Source organism: Microtus pennsylvanicus, chromosome X (assembly GCF_037038515.1).
Source record: "Microtus pennsylvanicus isolate mMicPen1 chromosome X, mMicPen1.hap1, whole genome shotgun sequence".
In the NCBI taxonomy this organism is placed as follows: domain Eukaryota; kingdom Metazoa; phylum Chordata; class Mammalia; order Rodentia; family Cricetidae; genus Microtus; species Microtus pennsylvanicus.
This window is the reverse complement of record NC_134601.1, coordinates 17,948,074-17,970,070: the sequence shown is the minus strand read 5'-3', so window position 1 is coordinate 17,970,070 and position 21,997 is coordinate 17,948,074. Positions and strand designations below refer to the sequence as shown.

Here is a 21,997-nt window from a genome sequence, read left to right as displayed (position 1 = left end):
GCACGCTTGCATGCGTGCATGTTTGTGAGTGTTTGTGTGTGTGCTCCTGTTGTGTGGATATGTGTGTGAGAGAGTGTGCAGATCTTTTGGTATGTGGTACGTATGTCTATGTGATCATATGTGTACGTGGAGACTTCATGTTCATTTCCTGGTCAACCAGACCCAAATAGTCACAACAAAAACTTTATTAATTACAACACAGTTTTGCCGACGGCCCAGGCATATTCCTAGCTATGTCTTTCATCCTAAATTAACCCATTTCTATTCATCTGTGTATCACCACGAGGCTGTGGCTTACCGGTAAGTTTCCAGTGTCTTGTCTCTCTTGGCATTTGCATGGCATCTGCTTGACTCTGCCGTCTTTTTCCCTGCATTCATTTTAAATTTCCCACCTAACTTTGTACTGCCCTGCCATTGACCAAAGAAGCTTCTTTATTAACCAACGGTAGTAAACCTCTTCATAGCATACAGAGGGGAATCCCACATCATATGTGTGTAGAACTCATGTGCGTGAATGCATGTGCACGCATGCGTGCCTGTGTTCACAACTGCATGTGCATATGCCGGCAGACGTGATTTTGCATATAGAAGCCAGACACACTCCAGGCACCTAACTTATTTTGACACAGGGTAACGCTGTGACCGTGGGGCTCATTGATTGGTCTAGAGCATTAGGAGCTTGAGTGCCAGGATTCTACCCTGTCTCTCTTCTTCAGTGCTGGTGTTACAGACACTCACCGTTGGTCTTAGATGTGGTATGTGTATGTATCTGTGCGTGTGTATGTATGTTACTATGTATGTATGTGCAAATGTGTTCGTTCAGGTTCCCATGGAGGGTGTCAAACCTCCCAGAGGTGGAATTTTCAGTCACCTGACAGGGTTCCTGGGATTTGAACTCGGGTGTTCTGGAAGAGCAACAAGTGCTCTTAAACACCGAGCCGCCTCTACAGCCTCTATGCTATCTGTATGACCAACACGAGGCCAGATCCTTCCTTAGGTCTTAAGATAGCACAGGCAGCCTGTCTCCAGAACTCATCTTCTTGGAAGACATGACATGTAACCTGAACCGAGTTTCGATGTAATTGTGCTTCCTCGTGTACCGGGGAATGTACTACTCCAGGAGACTTCCCCCCTGATTATACTGTGTGTAAATATACTGGTAGCAAACCTGCCTACCACCAGACTCCCCGAAGATTGATCCAGGTTGACATAACAATCTGAACCAAATTTTCATTCTCACCTCTGCGTGGATTATTTTACTGCCTACCATGACATCTGCAGAGACTCCCCCCTCCCTCCCTCCCTCCCTCCCTCCCTCCCTCCCTCCCTCTCTTTCTCCCTCCCTCTCTCACTCCCCCTCCCTCCCTCCCTCTCTCCCCCTCCCTGCTTCTCTCTCCCCCTCCCTCCCTGCCTCTCTCTCCCCCTCCCTCCCTCTCCCTCTCCCTCTCCCTCTCCCTCTCCCTCTCCCTCTCCCTCTCCCTCTCTCTCTCTCTCTCTCTCTCTCTCTCTCTCTCTCTCTCTCTCTTTCTCTCTGTGTGTGTGTTTCTTCTATACCAACAGGTCACAACATATCCAAAGGTAAGTGACATCTCAGGCAATAGGTGTGAGTTGGTGAATTTTACAGCTCACAAGCAATAGAAAAGCAATTACTCAGTCATGAAGGTGGGTGCCCCGAGGTCTGGGGTGTTTGGGCACACAGGTGAAAGTCAGCCCTGTGCAATGACACCACATCTGTCACGCTGCACTGTGTGAACCCTAAGAAGAGGGGTACAGCACATGTCCTTGCAGGGGATACAGACCAGACCAGAGCTGTGTTCTTTGCTCCTCCACAGAAGTAGGACTGCAGGGAAATGATGCAGGAGTGGAGATGTTTGGACACAGGCCAAATGTCTGTGTCAAAGGGCAACTAACACCTGTCATTAACCTCACTTTTGTGCCAGTTGGGCATGCTCATCAACAGTGGTATGGCCCTGTTAGTGCAGAAATCTAAGTGATGCTTCCCAGAAAAAAAATGCAAATGCTCAGGTCAGCAGTAAGAAATCAACTTTGCCCTTTCATGTGCAGATGATGCCCACTGCCACATTCACTCTGCAAGTGCCCTGAGATGTTGAATTGGACCATGGATTCAGTACATCTTTAGGGTACAGACATTTAAAACCATCTCCATAGGCACCAGTTTCTTTTTTTCATTTTTATTGCAGTTTAACTTTGCTTCTATGGGACATTTGTCTGCATGTATAGTTTTAGACTCTCTTCATACTTGTAAAGTCACAAGAGAGTGTCATATCCCTCTCTAATTGGAGTATTATATTGGTAGTAATCTGCCGTGTAATATTCAGAATCTAACCTGGAATAGGTTCAATTGGAATAGGAGCTAGTACTCTTAACCACTGAGGTGTAGAAAAAGCATAGGAGCCAGAGACAGTGGATGATTAGAAGGAAAACAGTGTTTTCTAAAGAGGTCAGTTGCTCACATAAACTCACACAAGTTGTGACAGCATGCAGCAGACCCATGCAAGCTCAAGTCAAACAAAATCACAGCGTGGACTGGACCAGTGTTATCCCTCTGTGAGGAGCTATTGGTAAGTAATAGCTGTTGAGAGAAGGGGAGGTAGCTCTCTTTGTGAATATGACATGTGGTAGCTCTGCCATGCTCCAGTAACTTACCACATACTTAATAGTATCTCGGCAGTACTCATGGCAGTCAATGGATTTCAACCATTATACAAAGTTGGGTGGGTTTGGAAGTGAGTGTAGAGTGGAGTACTGATGGAGAAGGAGACAAAAATAGCCAAAATACAATATATGACATCCTTGAATAATTTATAGTATTTCTTAGAAAAGAAAACAAGGGACTAAAGTCATGTCTCAGAGGTTAAGAGTACTTGCTGATCATTTATAGGACCCAGGTTCACTTCTCAGCACCCACAGCACGTGACTCACAGTCACTTGTAACTCCAGTTCCAGAAGATCCATGGACTCTTAGTGTAAGTGAGGTTCATACAGAGAAGCACGCAGGTACGCATACACATAAATAAGAATACATTTAGATAATAAAGTATCCTTAGAAACTTTTGTTGGCATTCTAATAATGCCATTATTGAAATCAGTATATAGGTTAAAGCTACACCATTTTCCTGCTAAGTCACCATACTGCAGAGATCCCTATACATTCATGTTTATTGTAAAATTATTAACAATAGACAAAATAGAGAATTAGCCTACATGATAATAAACTGATGAATATAGAAAATGTGGTATATTCACACAACTGAGTTTTATTGAACTATAAAGAAAAATAAAAGTATGAGACTTGAAGTGAAGCTAGATGAAACAATAGGTCATCATGTTAAGTAAAACAAGAACAAAACAAGTGCGGTGGTGGTGCATTCTTAATCCCAGCACTCAGGAGGCACAGGCAGGCGGATCTCTGGGAGTTCGAGGCCAGCCTGGTCTAAAGAGCTAGTTCCAGGACAGGCTCCAAAGTTACAGAGAAACCCTGTCTCAAAAAACCAAAAAAGAACAAAATAAACAAAAAAACCAAGCACAATCGACAAATATCACATATATGGAGTCTAGATTACATATATGTCATCTATACAACATGAGTATACAAGGGCATGCATACATATCTGTGTGAGAGAGAGCGAGAGAAAGGCAGAGACAGACAGAGAGAAGTGAAAGAGAAAGGTGAGACCATTTAGAGGGAAGAAGGAAAGCAGCAAGGAGGGATGTATGATAAGCTATGTTAATTAGGACCTGGATTTAGATCCCTGAAATCCATGTAACTGGCGCTACTGCACAAGACTATAATCGCAGAACCCCAGACATGGAGCCAGATCTCTAGAACTAACCAGCCTAACCAAATCAGTGAGCTCCAGGTTCAGTGAGGAACCTTGTCTCAAAAAATATGGTTATGAGGTTGGATAGATGGCTAAGTGATTAAGAGAACATGATGCTTTTCTGGAGGATCCATATTCAATTTCCAGTACCCATACTGGGTGGCTCCCAAACAGCTGTAACTCCAGTCCCAAACCTCCACAGATGTGCATGTGGTGCACATACATAAACACAGACAAAACACTCACACATAAAATAAGCCTTTTAAAGTTAAAAAAATCTTTTAAAAATTAAAAAACAATACTGTGGAGCACAAATGAGGAGGCCATCTGATTGAGCCTTCAGTTTTGACGTGCATGTATATCTGCATTCACAAACACGGCATCCATGTAAATCCCACAACCATAAAAATTATAAAAATTAAAGATGGCTGTAGCATACCACAATGGGAGTTGGGCGATGGCAGCTCTCACCTTTAATCCCAGCACTCAGGAGACAGAGGCCTCTGTGAGTTCAAGGCCAGCCTGGCCTACAAGAGCTAGTTCCAGGACAGGCTCCAAAGTAACACAGAGAAACCTAGTCTCGAAAAAAACAAACAAACAAACAAACAAACAAAACATAATGAGTCATGCATGCAACAACAGATTGGCCAAAATGCAAAGCTGACAATATAACCATCTTTGGAGGACACATGAGCACTTCTGTGATCAGAGTGTAAACTGTCACATTAACTTTGGAAATCTGTCTGAAATTTCTTAATATATAGTAAAGCATAGGCCTAACAACATGCCCTAGCTATTCTAGTCCTGATTGTTTACATAGAAGAAAGGGGGAAAAAACCCACAAAGATATCCAAGCAAGGATACTGTACTGAATTTCAGCATTTCAATAACAATAGTAAACAGTGGAAGAAAAACTTGAAAACAGGGATGTTCCCGGACTGGCATTAGGCTTTCTAGTCTGGGGGCTATCATCATTAATTCACATACTCTGTTGAGTCTCAGCTGTACAACTGATTTTGTGTGTGTGTGTGTTTTTGAAAGTCAGCTGTCTCTTGTTCTTTCCAACACCATTATTTAATTCCTTAAATAAATAAAAATATCAACAATCGTTATGTATTTGCAGCACAAATTTGCATGCTTTTTTTTACATTCTTCTTTACTAACACACAAACATGTCATTCCTCCTCACACATGCAACAACAAACTCCTATACGTCAGGCTCTTCATTCTCATGTGCTCACATTCGTTCATGAATACACTCAAAGTCCATAAATTCACAGATACACATTCATAACCACATACTGGCAGAGTACCATGTGTTCATTAGCGTGCACATTAATATTCCCATACACTGTACAACAAACACAATTTTACTAACACTTGAAAATGTGTATTAAAACTTAAACATGTATATTCATTAATATTGATACATTCAGAGGCATCTCTCACATTTGCTCACGTGTTAACAGATTCACTAATGCAATACTGCCACACACTAACGTGCGATCACTTGCTAGTCTGTTGAAATACACAGAAATCTAATAAACTGGACACTCACTCACACACAATCACTAACTGACATACACATATTCATACATGATGTCAATCACACAGACAATATGCCAGGTCAGATACACTGAGCCTCCAGTGTATTGCCAGGCATCCGGGAGCCTCAGGTCCTGCTTGTTGTCCAATGCCCTCCTTTAAAAGCCGAACCTACTCATTCCTGGGGTCTCCCTGGGTGTCCTGGGGAAACCAGGAAAGTACTCTCCCTCCACCCATACAACACCTAGTCACCTAACTCCCACTTACCCAGGGAACCACATAGGCCCACATGGGCTCTGCTTTGAACATATATTAATGTTGCTCCCTCTGCCTCACCCCATCCCCCACTTCAGAAGAGGCCAGAAACAGTTGGAACTTATATTAAGTTTATTGAACAGAGACATTTACTAAATATCTTGAAGAGAAAGGGATGAGAACACAAATGCTCCACAGCACTAGAAGCAACACAGGTTCTGGACCACCCCCATGGAGCTCCTCCAAAGGGCCAAACACTCTGGGATCCCTCTGTTATTTTCTCTCTTCCCAAGGGCCCAAGAACTACCTTTTGCAATCCCCTCAGCCTTTGGTGAACCCTTACAAGGAATTGCCCACTGTAGGGTGGCCCTGTCATATTCTGGTACAAGATAGTCACAGGACACTGCAAAGCACAGCAAGGAATATTCCATCAAGCCTGGGAAACATAGTCACAAGTAACTACAGGAGTAGAACATTACAGCACAGTCCCCAGGTCCCACCCATCTCCAGTTCAGGTCTTCCTGTCTGCTCCAGATTGAAGTCAGTCATAAGAGAGTCAACCAGTCCCTTGTAGACATCCTTGCTTCCCGCTGGCATCCAGGACTGGGCCTGGGGGTTCTGGGGAGCACTTGATCGTGTAAGAACACCCACGCATCTGCAGGAGAGCAAGCAGCGGGCAGCTGGCCTAGATGTACACCGGGAAAGCAGACGAGGAGCGTTCACAACACCGGTGGGAGGGGAGCTAGGCAGCCTTGGCTGGCAAAGCAGCTCACAGAAGCTCACAACACGTGCCAGGAGTAGGGGCCACTGACCAGGTATTCAGGGCCTCCAGCTGCTCAAGTTAACACACACTTCACTCACAGCTTGGTACAGAAGCAACGGGTGGGGGTGAGCACTCAGGGGGAAAAGGACTCGGTGGACAGCCGAGTGGGTCACTATGAGGTTAGCAGATAAGTGGGGGGAGGGGTTCCAGAGGCGGGAGTAGCCTCCCTCGGGATAGCAATGGGGAGGGGACATCCGTGTTGGGAGAGCCAGGCAGAAAGGACCCTTGAGGCGGCCTCTTCTGTAACTTCCACCCGTCTGGTGTGGATGGCAGACGGAGGATGGCACCTCGGCAGCAGCGCCAGGCCACCCTCTCAGGTCGGCAGGGTTGGGGGCCAGCCGTGGCAGCTGCCTGCCGAGTTGTATTCACCAGGCTCTCCTTGCTTGCTCTCTGGAATTCTCCAGCAGCCCTGGACAAAAGAGAGCAGAACAAACTACCGCCCCACCAAGTCCTCCTGCCGCTGCTCTTTCCACCTCCTTGTTCACACCAATCTGTCCTGCACACTCACGGGCTCTCAGACCAGCTGAGGGCACAAACCTTATGGTGCTGGGTACGCACCCCCAGCCCGGGGATCTTCTTGGGCACTGCTGTCTTCCCCCCACTCACAGTCCTGCCGGGGTGCCAGGATGGGATCTGCCTCCGGGTTGGCACTGGTGTCCCGGGGCCTTTGGGTCCAGGGACCCTGGTGTTTCACTCACGAAAGGACTCAAGGGTGCTGCCCTCGTGAGGCTCCCCTAGAGCAGTGTAGATGATCCTGAAGACGGGCTGGATCCTGCGGCCTCCTCTCCGGAACACTGTCTCCCGGCCTTGCTGCACTTCTCCCCAGGCATTGGTTCTCTCTGGCCAGGACAGCCTCCACACCCCATGGGGACCGGAAGTTGCTAGGTTTCTTAGAGTCACAGCCTTCCTATCTTCTGCCTCTGCTTTCCTGATGTCCCCATCTGAGTCCTTGTGGCTCCATGCAGCTGCAGTGGCTCCTGGCTTCCTCCTATGGTACATCCTAGGAGCCTTGCATCTGCTCATTACTGAGCTGAATGTGGTGTAGTTTTGCTTGTTAGAGTTTTCTCCAGCTGGCATTGGCTTAGGGGACTTAACTTGTGCCTGGTTATGTTGCCATTGTACCTTACTAAGGTCCCCTGCCATTTCTCTGAACTGCTCTTTCCCCTCCTTCAAACATCTTTTTTGTCTCCTTGGCTTACGGGAACAGTGGTTACCCTGTTCCCTGGAGCCTACTTGGTCTTGGGCTTGGGGTGGCTCTTCTCCCAAGCCCAGGCCCCGTTTCCCATCTCCATTGCAGCCCGTCTCTTCTGCTTCACTAAGGTCCGGTTGGATGGGTTCAAGCAGTGTACTCTGATGTGGCCTTCTTCCCCGCAACTATAGCAGAATGTGTCATAATTCCGCTTTCTTGCACCTTGAGATCTATCTCTGGGCACACCTCCCCTTCGGTGCTGGCCTCTGCCCCTCCGGCGACGGGAACCCTGGTAAGGTCTTTTCTCAAGACCACTGTCAAAGGCAGGAACAAACAGGGCCCTCTCCCTGCCTATTTCCAGCCCCTGTGGGCAGCTATTCTCTGCCCCCATAGTAGCTTCCCACTCCTCCTCCTCATGAAAAAGCCTCATCAGGGCCAGGAAACCAGGTGGCTTCCGACGCTGTTTCATTAGCTTAAGTTTCTCTCGAAGTTTTCCAGTAAGGATGGCCCCACCTAAGATTCGTTTAAGGCGGGTCTGATTCACATTCCTTCGTGCTATTGCCCTTTTCTCTAGGGCTTTTTGGAGCAGGGTCTCCAAACGGATCACAAAGCTAGAAACTGTCTCTCCTGGCTCCTGATAAGCCTTACAAAATTTCATCTGGGCCATTCTGCGGCTCTCCACGGGCCCAAATACCTGGCGCAGGGCCTCCAGGCACTCCTTCACTGTGACGGCAGCATTGTTGGCACGGAGCACATTGACCACTTGTAGAGCGGGGCCTTGCAAGCATTCCATCAGCCTCCGCCTCTTCTCCACCTCAGGTACCTGCCACATCTGTAACATCTCAGTGGTGTGCTCAAGCCAGGAATCAAAGGCCAATAACCCTGGGAATGTCGCTGTGTTCCCAGAAAAGACTCTTAGTTCTCGGTACAACATTTGTTCTAGCAGAGGCTGCATCACTGCACCGAAGGTCTGAGCCCAGGCCCAGAAATCTGCTGATAGCGCTGCTTTGTTAGGTGAACAATTAGAGTGTGTCCCAAGGAGCCTGTTTAGGTCTGATACTGAGCGCCTCTCTTCCTCTAAGAAGTGGTTCAGTCTATTGAGAAATTCATCATCTGAATTAGGGGGGTTCACAATCACTTCCCAGGGCCCACCCTTTCCTTCTATTTCCCTGGGTACCAACGCATAGTCAAAATCACGTGCAAGTTCCACCAGAAAGGCCTGGGCGTTCTCCTCCCTCCTAAACATCCTGCCAATGATCCTATATCTTCCCAGATGCCTGAGAGCTTCGTGCAGAGTCTCCTCAAATTCATCCTCACTACAGTCCTCAGGAATCCCCAGGATCAGCATAGACCTCTGGGTGTTCAGATGCTCCCCCCTACACCAGTCCTGCAACAGGTTCAATGGCATGGCTCCAACTTCAAGAGATTCTAATGTAGGGAGTGATTAGGGTGTGATGCACATAAATCTGGGGCAAATTCCAGATCCGTAGCCCTCCCAGGCCTCCAGAGTCTGTAAAAAGGGTGAAAGGAGATTAATGCGCCCCCCCCCCCGCGTCCCTTCTACGCCACCCAGCCTCCACCCACCTCCTGCGAAGACACTTCTACAGCCCACCCCGCTGCGTGCTATAGCCCCCTCCTCACCCCAAAGGCTGCAGCGGAGGCCCCACCTGGTTGGGCCCCCCGCTGCAGCCCCCTCCCCAACCCAAAGGCTGCAGCAGTACCACCCTACTGGGCGGAGGGGGCTGCCCAGGCCAGCCGCTTCCTCCTGTGAGCTGGTACCTCTTAAGTCAAGATGCTTCCTCATTCACTGCCGCAGTGAGGTTCCCAGACTGCTCAGAGAGGAGGTGGGGTCGGACACCATTCCTTTCCAGGGTCTCTTGCCAGCTTCCTTGCTCTCTCTGGCCCTCTGGTCCCGCACGTCGTCCAATGCGCTGGCGCGGGCTCGCCTCCGCTCTCTGCAGTGCGGACTTGGGGCGGGGGTGCTGTGGCGCTGAAGCGCGGACCCTCCGCGTCGCCTGGGAGACCGCTGAGCCATTGGCGCATGAGGATCACGCGACAAGTCTGTTGCCTAGGCCTTGGGCAACCTGGGGCCTCAGGTGACGTCACCTGCTGCTGCCCACCCCCAACATACCTCCGCTACTCCAGCACAGAGGACCCCACCTCAATTCTCAGAATCTGGCGTTTATGAGTCAGTATCCAGTGTCCTCCTGCCTTTGACTGTCCCCAAGCTGTCCCTTATCGTGAATCCAGGTCAGTTCCGCTCTCCCCGAGAATACAAAGTCAGGGCCCCAGAGTGCTCAGGGGTCTCCACAGAAGGGCACCAAAAATCTGTGTTGCCCCCTCCAGCTCTGTTTCCTGATCAAGGCCAGGGAGCAGGGACTCTGAGGGTTTTTGCTCTGGTGAGTCCCTATCTGGACCTAGTCTAGTGACAGAGCTGGGCAAGCAACACCTATTCTAGGTAGAGTCCCTGGAATAGATAGATAGCACCTGAGCCCACACACCCCATCCCGCCACTCCCCATGGAGCGTGCACCATCTGGGTGATGCCCATCCCAGTGGAAGGGGCTGCAGGCACTTTCACCACTGTGGGGCCTGCATGCCTTCCTGCCCTTGGTGCCAGTGGCCAGCTCATAGGAGGGTCCAGCACTGGCGGGCCTTTCCTGCTCTGCATGATGTACATCCAGCTTCTTGAAAAGCTGCTTTTGAGATTTGAAGCCCAAGGCAGTTGTGACCCACAGGATGAGAACTGCTGCTCCACAAGTAATGAGTCTCCTTTCATGACATATGGAATAGCCCCTTGGCATGCCTACTTTGGAGATCAAGCATGTATATACTCCTTAAATAACATCAAACACGTTGTTCCCAATTAATGTCTCTCACAAAACAGTTGCTGCCTTCAGGCCTCATACTGATCTCAGCTTTGTTGCTCTAAAGGTTCAACTTGCTCCAAACCACTTCTTTATCTGCTCAACCTACACTGTCGTATGCCAAACACGCTGGTTCCGGGAGGAGAGATGGCTCAGCTGATTAGAGCACTGACTATTCTTGCAGAGGACCCAGGTTCTATTCCCAGAACCCACAGGCTGGTTTATAACTCCAGTTTCAGGAGATCTAATGGTCTCTTCTGGCCTCCATGGACACCAGGTATGAGGTGTACAGACATACATCAAGCAAAGCACTCACACTCATAAAACAGTCTTGTCAAAGCAGAGAGACTTCTCTAGAACAGAGTTAATCTGTGAATGTTCTGAACATTAGGCAGAGGATTGGGTAACAGCAAAATTGGAACAATAGGTTTGAATTTGTTCAAATTGTAAAGTTTTTTCTTAACACATTTGTAAAGTTAATCATTGGCCTTGAAGCCAATAGAAATGCATCATTTGCTTTGTGTCCCCATCAGCACATGTAGTAACCAGCACAAAGGTACCACATATGGAAAAGTGATGGGGAAACATCAGTTACATTGTCGGAGTATAGTAGACTGTGGAGAAGGAAACTGCGATTTATTTGGCCTTGCCCTGGACTAGAACATCAGTGTGTAAGAAGGCCACTCAGAGGCCAACTAGGATCACCACGTGCTGCCCTATGAGATACTGTACAGTAATTCTGCAGAAATGCTCTGCTTTTACAGGTTACTAAAGAGCAAATTAAGTAGGTATGGTGGGGACCACTATAGCTACATCTTTTAGAATTTGCAGATTGTCCTAATCTCTGAAATCCACCTCTGTCATTGTTTTATTATAATCTTCTGGCCATGTGAGATAGGGAGGGGTACATTTCTTCAGGCTTCCACTTGGTTTTTCTCATCTGCAGGGACAGGTGGGACAGTCACATTACTGAAATGCTACTGATGTTGACACTGACAACACCACACACACACACACACACACACTTCATTAGTTACATAACTGAGGGTTGGAGGGTTGTGGAAGAGGTTTCAAGATGGCTTGGGGGTACAAAGAAGGCAATCTGGGTTCCCGTGTTGGTGATAGTGAGGCAGAGGTAGAAGTTCCCTGTAAGAACAGGGATTTGCTTGGTTTGAATGTGCCTAAGATGACAAAGGGAACACCAAGGCTTTTTTTTTTTATCAGGTTGTCCTGGATCAAGATGGAAGATAGAAAGCTAACTTCTATAGGCAATGAAGGCTGAGTCCATGGCTTCTGCAGTGCAGAGAATAGAAGCTTCTTGGTAGTTAAAAATGAAGTGGTTTGCACTCTGCCTGACCTTCAACCCCAAAGGATATGGTGGTTTGAAGGAGAATGGCCCCCACAGGCTCATGGGTTTGAATAGTTGGTTCCCCTATTGGCAGAACTATTTGGGAAGAATTAGGAAATGTGGCCTTGGGAGAGCTGTGCCACTGGTGCTGAGCTTTGAGGTTTCTTCCCAAATAGTCCTCTCTGCCTGCAACTTGCTGACAAGATGTGAGCTCTCAGTTGTCCCTGCTGCCACGCATGTGTTTGCTCTGCCATCATAGGCTCTACCCTGAAACCATAAGTCCCACATTAAATGTTTTCAGTCATAAGTTGAATTGGTCACGGTGCTTTATCACAGAAATAGAAAAGTAACTAAGACCGAGGGGTTTCACTAGAAGAAATAAGAATACAATATAGGCAAAAGGTAAACCCTCTGTGACAAGGATATCACTACGCTCTCTTAGCATCATAGATAGACTAGTAAGGTGCCACAAGAGGGAGATAATGGGAGAGTGACAATTATAATGTCCTCCCCAATGTCATAGCTAAGTCTTAGCTTCAAAGATACAGAGGTAGCCAGGCCTGGCGGCTCTGGTGGTTTGAATGAGAATGCCGCCTATAAGCTCATATATTTGCACGAACTGTTTGTTAAAGCTAAGATGCAGGTTTGTTGGAGGAAGTGTGTCTCTGGGAGTGTGCTTTGAGGTTTCAAAAAGTCAAGCTCTCTCTCTCCCTTCCTCCCTGCTATCTCTCTGTCTCTTCCTCTCTCCCGCGCGCTCCCTCCCTCCCGCGCGCTCCCTCCCTCCCGCGCGCTCCCTCCCTCCCTCCCGCACGCTCCCTCCCTCCCTCCCTCCCTGTCTCCCTCCCTCTCCGTCTCCCTCCCTCTCTCTCCTCAAGGATTGGGATGTAAAGTTCCCAGCTACCAGTCCAGCACCCTGCCTATCTGCTTCTCATCATGATGGTTATGTCCATAACCCTCTGTACTGGCTGGTCAACTTAACACAAGCTAAAGTCATTAGAGAGGAAGGAGCCTCAACTGAAGAAAGGCCTCCAGGAGATCCAGCTGTAAGGCTTTTTTTCTCAATTATTGATCCACGGGCACACCCATGGTGGGTGGTGCTATCCCTGGGTTGCTGGTCCTGGGTTCTATAAGAAAACAAGCTGAGCAAGGTCTGTGGTCCTGTTGCAGCTGGGATCTGTGCTGATCTCCATGGGAACCATGTCTGTTGAAATCTGAGGGCGGCTGAGCTGGCTTTGCCCTTCACTGACCCTGAGATAGCTGGCCCTACCCCTCCCTTGGCACTCCCTCTCCAGCAGGAGAGCTCTTCCAGACCCTCACTGGAGAGCTGCCCCTCACCCCAGCACTTGGAAGAGATGATCCCACCCCTTACCATGGTTGTGGGAAAGCTGGTTCTGCCCCTCATGTAAGGGGGGCAGTCCCAGTGGCCCAAAGCCCATACTGACCAGCTCAGCTCCCATCCAGGCCCACATCCTAGGCCTTGGGTTGGCCCACTCTAACATCTATGCCATCTATAACCTGCTGGAGCACATGAAGGGACTGGTCGCGCAGAATGATAGCTGCAGGATCTCCAAAACTCAGAGCCACAGCAGGGTGTCTGAGAGGAGTTTCAGTGAGGGCCCAGTGATGATGGTGTGCCAGAGGCCTTAAACCAGACCACTCATTCATTGTAGTGAACATTGCAGGTGGGGCTGATGTGTGACACACGGCAGCCTCCAATGCCACTAGGGCAAATGAAGAAGTATTGGAGAGCTGGGAAAGACAAGGTGTGTGTTTGTTTGTTTTGTCTTTAATTAATTTGGGGGTTTTCTTTTGGGGAGGATGCTGCATATGTATATATGTGTGTATATACATATATAGATATATACATATACATGTGTATATATATATATATATATATATATATATATATATATAGAGAGAGAGAGAGAGAGAGAGAGAGAGAGAGAATCAGAAACTGAAAGGCTCTGAGTAATGAAGAAGCACCAAGGCTTTCTTAACAACTTGTTCCATGTGAATCAGGATGGAAGACAGAGACCTGGAAGCTATAGCCTTTTGACCAGGTATATGGGTCTGTATCTTTAACAACATACAACACACTCATGGAATAGGTCTAAAATCCAATCACAGAGTGGTTGGTTATACCCAAATAACTTTCACTATTATACCAGTGATCACACATCCTGACTGGTTAGTATTATAGGATGCATATCTGTCTAGAACTGGATAAGATCCTTGGCGACTTTTCTTCGCTAGCAACCTACACCAGTAATATGATCAATATCCACCAGTGAGAGAGTTTCCAGCTCCTTTTTGCAGAGGGTGATGTCTAATTCCCAGACAAAGTGTTGAGAATAAGTCAGTGCTACGTGCTCAACCCTAAACTAGACAATTATATCAACTTTTCCCTGTTCTCCAGGCCTAAGGAACATCAGAGAAGAGAGGAAAGAACTTAAAAGCCAGAGGATGGGAGTGGGGGGAGACTGTGATGAAATTCTGCCAACCAGATATGACACTGCAACCACACACACACAGCAGCTAGGGATACTTGTATGTAATTGGGCCTTCAAACTTTCCTCCATGGACAGGGGAGGTGCCCATGTGGCTTCATTTTTCCCTCAGGAGCTATTGACTGTTAATGGTTGTTAGAAGAGGGACTGTCTTTTTTCTAATGGAGCTAGGTGGGAAGAATGGGGTCAGAGGGAAGGGAACGGGGATAGCAGAGTGAAATGGAGGAGTGAGTATAAGCACAACACAGTGGTGTGTGTGTGTGTGTGTGTGTGTGTGTGTGTGTGTGTGTGTGTAAAATTGTCCAAACAATAAGGAGTGATGATCTCTGCTAGGATCAAGTGGGAATGAATTCAGAGAAATGAGAAGGCATATAGCAGAGTATAATGGGGAGTGGATATAATCACAGTTCAAAATACACTGCAAGTGTGTATAATTTTTTTTTAAATGGTGTGTTTGGGCGTATGTGGGGAGGGAGCGTCTTTGGCTCTTCAATACCAGGACAAAACAATCCTCTTTCTACTCTTCTCCTTTTTACATTTAAACAACGAGAGACTCCATAACTACTGAGACTGGACAAAGTGTGACCCCCACTGCTGGGCCTCAGTTATTAAATAAATGCACAGGGAAATTGAACTCCCCCATCTGGCACGGCAGAAGTTGGCTCAGTCTTGGGGAGTGCGGGAGAACCTGGTGTCCTGGAGATCAACACAGTTAATGAGGTCACCTAAGCTGCCTGCCCAGGCAAGGCCACCCTAAGGAACACCACCTTGGCCAATCAGGGGCCTGCCTGAGACAGGGGAAATGGAGTGGGGGATGGGCAGTGGGAGAACACTGGTGCAGTGGGAACTATTTGTGGTCATCCAGCGCCATCTTGCGTCTTGTGCGGGCACTGCCTCAGGAGAAGCCCCGAAGACGCCAAAGCTGCCTTAGCAGCCATTTGATGGTTTGCACTGTAGCATTCCCCAGGGTCCACCACTACTTGAGCTTAAGGCTGCAGGAAATGGCTGCTTGCGCAAGCGCACTCTTAACCAGGCATCTGCTTTGCGGACAAGTTCCTCCCAGACTGTTCATGAGGATACGCTCATATGGAGACTTGTAGATCACTAAAGCTTAAGCATGCTTGATTACACTGCCCTAGAATTAACACACACAGTACACAAACAGATGGGTGTTTTCTGTTTCTGTTGCTCGTGTATCTGGAAATATGAATGAAACATTGGTCCACTCTTTTCCATCATAAGTGTGTTTGCTAAGAGATCATGAACCCTAAAACTATAAACTGCAAAAAAAAATGTAAAATAAACTAGGAAACTATGTCTATGGTGGGGCTTATATGTATACTTTCTGCCTTCCCTTTCATGTCTTATTTTTTTTTCTGAAACAGGCAATGTATAAAAAAGAGGATGCAAGCTCACGCATGCCTCAAGTTGGCAACTTATGGTAAAGGGCAACACAATCTTTTCTATAACTACTTCCAACCAAAATTAGGGCATCATTGGGGGTGGGCAGGAAGGCTGGAATGATGGTCAAAAGACAGGCTGGGGAGCTGAAAGATTATGGCGCCAGTTGGGGACTTTGCAGGTCCCATGGTGTGTGGGTGACATCGGATAAGGAACAGACAAATTCGCCATGCCGAGAGAGATTGAGTGTGAAGTTTTATTAAAAGGGGGTGTAGAGGGGAGGAAAGGAGAGACAGACAGAGACAGAGAGAACACCAAGACCCACTTTCCTAGGGTCTTGGCGTCTTTCCTTGGAAGAGAGAAGACTGGGAGTGAGCAGAGCTTCTCTTAAAGGGACAGGGTACCATTTGCTGTGCAGGCTGGTGCAGAGCAGGAAGCACGATGATAGGGTGTGCTGAATACTAACATCCCTTATTGTTTCTTTTATTAAAAAGCTAGGAGTTAAAAAAAAAGCTAGGAGTTAGGAATGGCAGGTTACGGAGATAAGGGAGTCAAGCTCTCAAAACTGCTTCCTGCTGATTTGTGAGCATGGAAATCTTGGGGAACCTGAGAAAGCTGGGATGCTGGCCATAGCCAGGGGTATCAGATGCCCCCTGCTGTCCAGGCTCTGTGGAATTGTCTAGTGTTTCTTGGACCTGGCGAGGTGTTGGCAGAGCAAAGGACAAGGTTAAGTTTAGGAAGAAAAGAAAATTCTTTAGGTCCTGGTGATTGAAGGGGAATGTGTCAGGATCAGGGAAAGCTGGGAAGACTTGGGCTGCTTAGGGCCTGGTAATTGAGGGAGGAGTACATCTGACCTGTCTAAGGTGAATCCTCCAGAAATGACTGTGACAGACGTTTTTGCATAATGAAAAGTATCTTTTAGGTAGAAAATGACCAAAGAGAATATAAAATCTGGATCTTGCAATATAGTAGTGGAGGTATTCTGCCAGAGCTAGATTAATAGCTTATCAGAACTGTATTGACTAGTTATGACTATATTATATATAGTCATATTAATCTGACTATATTAGTTATGACTATAAATGACAGCATTATGAGGTTATGTGATGATTATGGAGTGAGTTGGGACTTTGGTGGGTGAGCGCCACAGGTGCAGGAAACAAATAGACTGTGGAGACAAGCTTGAATATGTAGTTTATTGAGAAAAGGGTAACAGGGGAGAGAGAGAGAGGCACAAAGACCTGCTTGCTTCTTCAGAAGAGCAGTGGGAAGAGAGTAGGAGTAGGCGGGGCTTGTCTCTTAAAGGGACCTTTGCACCTGCATACAGTCAGCATACTTCTTGCCATGTGCACTGTGCCAGCTTCCCAATGGGCAGGGCCAAGATGTGCTTGGATGCTAACAGGGGATACCCATTTTTCTCAACACTCAATGCCCAGATTCTGCAGGACCACCTGTGCATAGTGAAGAATAGACCACTTTGGAACAGACTGTGCCGGAGAGACTCAGGTTGGTCAGAAATTTAGTTAGAAGCACCTAGGGATGGTATGTGGGGGGCAGATGACTGGAAATCTTCTAGAACAGATATAGACTACAGACAGAAGTTAAAGTTAAGGAGAATAGGGGAATTTTTTTTTATCTTGGGTTTACACTTGAAACTTCCAGGCCCATGGTCCTGGTAGGTGGAGAGGGAGCATGCCAACCAAGTGGGGGAGGAAGCAAGAGAAAACCCACACACAGGAATAGACAGGTCTGGAGACATAGGCTGCTGTTGACTGACAGGAGTAATTATCTGGAGTCAGTTTGACCTGGGAATGATTGATTCAAGTCTCTTGACTCCCTGAAGCTTATAAGAATTTTTTTTTGAGAAGCATTTTTGTCTATACTTAGAAAACAACCGAGAGAAATTTAAAATTTTGAACTTGTGATAGTATCCTTGTTGCCAAACACCTGCACCAGTGCAGCCAAGCAGTCCTGCGCAGGGGTGTCTGGATTCTCTTCCAGAAGCTCACACAGGAGATCCAGGGCAGGGCCGCCCAAGCTCTCGACCAGCCGCCGACGCCGTTCCGTCTCGGATATGTGGCGCCACATGTATAGCATGTCATTGGCGTGGTCCAACCAGCTCTCGAAAGACAGACCCCCACAGCCGGGCTCTTCCATCCCAGAGAAGTGCCTCAGCTCCTGGTAGGCCATGTTATCCAGGATGGGCTGTACGGCTTGGCCCCACTGCTGGGTCCAGGCTCCAGCCCCATGTGCCCCTCCTGCCACATCAAAGGGCCCTTCCTCACCCGAGCCTCCTGCCTCACCTGCGGCTCCTGCCAATCCCACGGCTCCTAGAATGCCTGCAACTCCCATGTCTCCTGCAGCTCCCTCCTCATCTGACAGTCTTGCCTCACCTACTGCTCCTGCCTCATCCTCTCCTACAGCTCCTGCTTCTCCCACGGCCCCTCCATCATCCACAGAGCCTTCATCCCCTGCGGACCCCTCATCGCTCCCAGAGCCCTCATCACCTGCAAACCCCTCATCATCTCCAAAGCCCTCATCACCTACAGACCCTTCATCACCTGCAGACTCCTCATCACCTCCAGACCCCTCATCACCTCCTGCTCCTGCCTCTAAAACGCCTCCTTCTCCTGCAGCTCCTACCTCACCTGCAGCCCCTGCCCAACCCATAGCTCCTATAACACCTGCGACCCCCATGTCACCTCCAGCTCCCTCCTCATCAGACATTCTCGCAGCCCCTGCCTCAACTACGTCATCTTCCCCATCCACAGCCCCCTCGTCTGACAATCTTGCTTCATCTACTACTACTGCCTCATACACAACCCCTCCCTCATCTACAACTCCTTCCCCATCCGCCGCTGCTCCTTCCTCATCTGGCATGCTCGTCTCAGCTGCAGCTTCTTCCTGGGCTGCTCCTCCTGCCTCACCCGCTCCTTCCTCACCTTCTGTTTCTTCCTCTTCTGACACTCTTGCCTTGGCTGCAGCTCCTTCCTCCAGTAGGAAGGGGGCAGGAGGAGCCACATCTGCTCCTCCTTCCTCACCCTCGGCTCCTTCCTCAACAGGTACTCTTGCCTCATCCTCGGCTCCTTCCTCAGCTGCTCCTCCTGCCTCACCCATAGCCCTAACTACATCTCCTTCCTCCATTGTAGCCCCTGACCTACCTGAAGCCCCTGCCCCACCTGAAGACCCTTCCAAAGCTTGCCCGTGAGCCTGTGCAGGGAAATTGAATGTGTCCTGTAGCTCGATATCAGGGACCCGAGGCAGGAAGATCACAGTCCAGGGCCCCCTATCATTTGGTATTTGTTGGGGGATCAGACTTTGGTTTAAATTGTCAGCGAATTCAACCAAAGCGACCTTTGCTCCGATCTCTTTTCTGAAGACCTTGCCAAGCACTCGGTACCTGCCCAGGGGCCTGAGGGCAGCCTGCACAGCCTCCTGGAATTCTTCTTCCTCACAGTCATCGGGGATACCCAGGATGAGCAAGGAGCGCTGGGCATTGGCACCCATCCACCTGCACCAGTCCTGAAGAATAGCCAGTCCCATAGCAGGGGGCCTAGGTGGACAGCGCATGATTGGACAAAAGTGTGAGCCTCTGCAGCGGTCTGTGAGTGCAAAAGAGAAAAATGAAAGTTGGTATCAGACAGCCCTGCCTCCGTTATTTAAATAAGAATGGCCCCCATAGACTCATATATTTGAATACTTAGTCAGGGTGTTGCGGAATATTCCTGTACACTGTGAAGATGTGTCGCTGTGATTGGTTTAATAAAGAGCTGAATGGCCATTAGCTAGGCAGGAAGAGGGACTTCTGAGAACAGAGAACTCGGAGAAGAAGAAAGGGGGTGTTGTGAGCCAGAAGCAGGGAGAGCAAGACATGCAGGAGGAGAGGTAAAAGCCACAAATCACCTGGCAACACGTAGATGAATAGAAAAGGGTTAATTTGAGTTATAAGAGCTAGTGGAACAAGCCTAAAGCTATAGGGATTAATAATAAATCTCAGGGTAATTTTTTTTGTGAGCTGGCTGACCAAAGAAACATCCATCGACACCAGAGAGTGGAACTCTTTGATAGTATTAGAAGGACTAGGAGGTATGACCTTATTGGAGGTAGTGAGGCATCTTACCCATACCAGCTGGAGCTTCTCCCCGATACGCTCTGCTACAGAGTAACTGAAAGCCTTATCCTTTCTTTCTCCACAGAGGATCTGGAGCTTGAGTTTCCTACTCTGATCTGAAATCAGAAAACCTTGAGTGCCTTCCCAAGGGTTAGATTGCCCACCCTAACACACACTATAATCAACAGCCCAGCCCTAGGATTCCCACTCCATCCCATCTGGAGTTGCTCAATTTCTTTTTTCTTTGTTTTTTTTTTGTTTGTTTTTAATTTATTTATTTATTAAAGATTTCTGCCTCCTCCCCGCCACCGCCTCCCATTTCCCTCCCCCTCCCCCGATCAAGTCCCCCTCCCTCATCAGCTCGAAGAGCAATCAGGGTTCCCTGACCTGTGGGAAGTCCAAGGACCACCCACCTCCATCCAGGTATAGTAAGGTGATCATCCAAACTGCCTAGGCTCCCACAAAGCCAGTACGTGCAGTAGGATCAGAAACCCATTGCCATTGTTCTTGAGTTCTCAGTAGTCCTCATTGTCCGCTATGTTCAGCAAGTCCGGTTTTATCTCATGCTTTTTCAGACCCAGGCCAGCTGGCCTTGGAGAGTTCCCGATAGAACATCCCCATTGTCTCAGTGTGTGGGTGCACCCCTTGCGGTCCTGAGTTCCTTGCTCGTGCTCTCTCTCCTTCTGCTCCTGATTTGGATCTTGAGATTTCAGTCCAGTGCTCCAATGTGGGTCTCTGTCTCTGTCTCCTTTCATCGCCTGATGAAGGTTAATATTCAAGAGGATGCCTATATGTTTGTCTTTGGATTCACCTTCTTATTTAGTTTCTCTAGGATCGCGAATTATAGGCTCAATGTCCTTTATTTATGGCTAGAAACCAAATATGCACAAAACTCAAGTCCAAATGGATTAAAGACCTCAATATCAGTCCGAACATACTGAACCTGATAGAAGAGAAAGTGGGAAGTACTCTACAACACATGGGCACAGGAGACCACTTCCTCTGTAGAACCCCAGCAGCACAGACACTAAGGGCATCATTGAATAAATGGGACCTCCTGAAACTGAGAAGCTTCTGTAAAGCAAAGGACACTGTCACTAAGACAAAAAGGCAACCTACTGACTGGGAGAAGATCTTCACCAACCCCGCAACTGACAAAGGTCTGATCTCCAAAATATATAAAGAAATCAAGAAACTAGACCGTAAAAGGCTAATCAACCCAATTATAAAATGGGGCACTGAGCTGAACAGAGAATTCTCAACAGAAGAAGTTCAAATGGAGTTGCTCAATTTCCCTCCCGCCATCACCTGCACTTTTGCTAGCAGAGCCTCTTCTGCAGCTAGAGCCCTCACTACTCAGGCTTCTGTGGCTACTGGAGAAGTTCCACCATCTCTCTGCATGTGTCCCTATGTGTCTGAGTCACGGTTTCTATTGCTGCGACAGAACACCATGACCAAAAAGCAAGTTGGGGAGGAAAGGGTTTCTTCAGCTTACACTTCCATATGGCTGTCCATCACCAAAGGAAGTTAGGACAGGAACTCACACCGGGCAGAATCCTGGATGCAGGAGCTGATGCAGAAGCCATGGAGGGGTGCTGCTTACTGGCTTGCTCCTCATGGCTTGCTCAACCTGCTTTCTTATAGAACCCAGGGCCACCAGCCCAGGGGTGGCAACACCCACAATGAGCTGGGCCCTCCCACATCAATCACTAATTAACAAAATGCCTTACGGCCAAATTTTGTGGAGGCATCTTCTCAGTTAAAGTTCCTTCCTTTCAGATAACTCTAGTTTGTGTGTCAGACTGACTTAAGACTATATCCACTATTTGCCAGTGTTAACAATCTCTTCCCAGGGTGTCTATGGTCAGTCGAGTTCTTTTTTTTTCTTTTTTTCTATTAACTTTTTTCACTTATTTAACATACCAACCACAGTTTCCCCCCCCTTCCCAACTCTGAGTTCTTGAGAAAGTGAAACCTGCAGCTCCTTGATAATTTTCTCAACTCTGACTTCAGGGATACTGCAGCCTGCAGATTGTGGAGATGATTCTGGAACTGCCTTAAAACCCTGAAGAGGAAATCAAGAACACACTTAAGCCAAACATTCCAAAAC

General features: G+C 48.0%; 2 protein-coding genes across 2 annotated transcripts; both read right to left on the bottom strand.

Annotated features, from left to right (window-relative positions):
- Positions 1 to 5,756: 5,756 nt before the first annotated feature.
- Pnma3 (PNMA family member 3) lies at positions 5,757 to 9,965 on the bottom strand. The gene is made up of 2 exons (XM_075957782.1): positions 9,434 to 9,965; positions 5,757 to 9,164 (listed from the first exon to the last, which is right to left on the bottom strand). The coding sequence occupies exon 2, from the start codon at positions 9,060 to 9,062 to the stop codon at positions 7,695 to 7,697; it is 1,368 nt and encodes a 455-aa protein (XP_075813897.1). The 5' UTR covers positions 9,063 to 9,164; positions 9,434 to 9,965; the 3' UTR covers positions 5,757 to 7,694.
- Positions 9,966 to 17,681: 7,716 nt separating this feature from the next.
- LOC142840246 (paraneoplastic antigen Ma6F-like) lies at positions 17,682 to 19,346 on the bottom strand. Its single transcript, XM_075956851.1, has 2 exons — positions 18,938 to 19,346; positions 17,682 to 18,337 (listed from the first exon to the last, which is right to left on the bottom strand). Exons 1-2 carry the CDS (start codon positions 19,344 to 19,346, stop codon positions 17,682 to 17,684), a joined length of 1,065 nt encoding a protein of 354 aa, XP_075812966.1.
- Between the last annotated feature and the right edge of the window lie 2,651 nt (positions 19,347 to 21,997).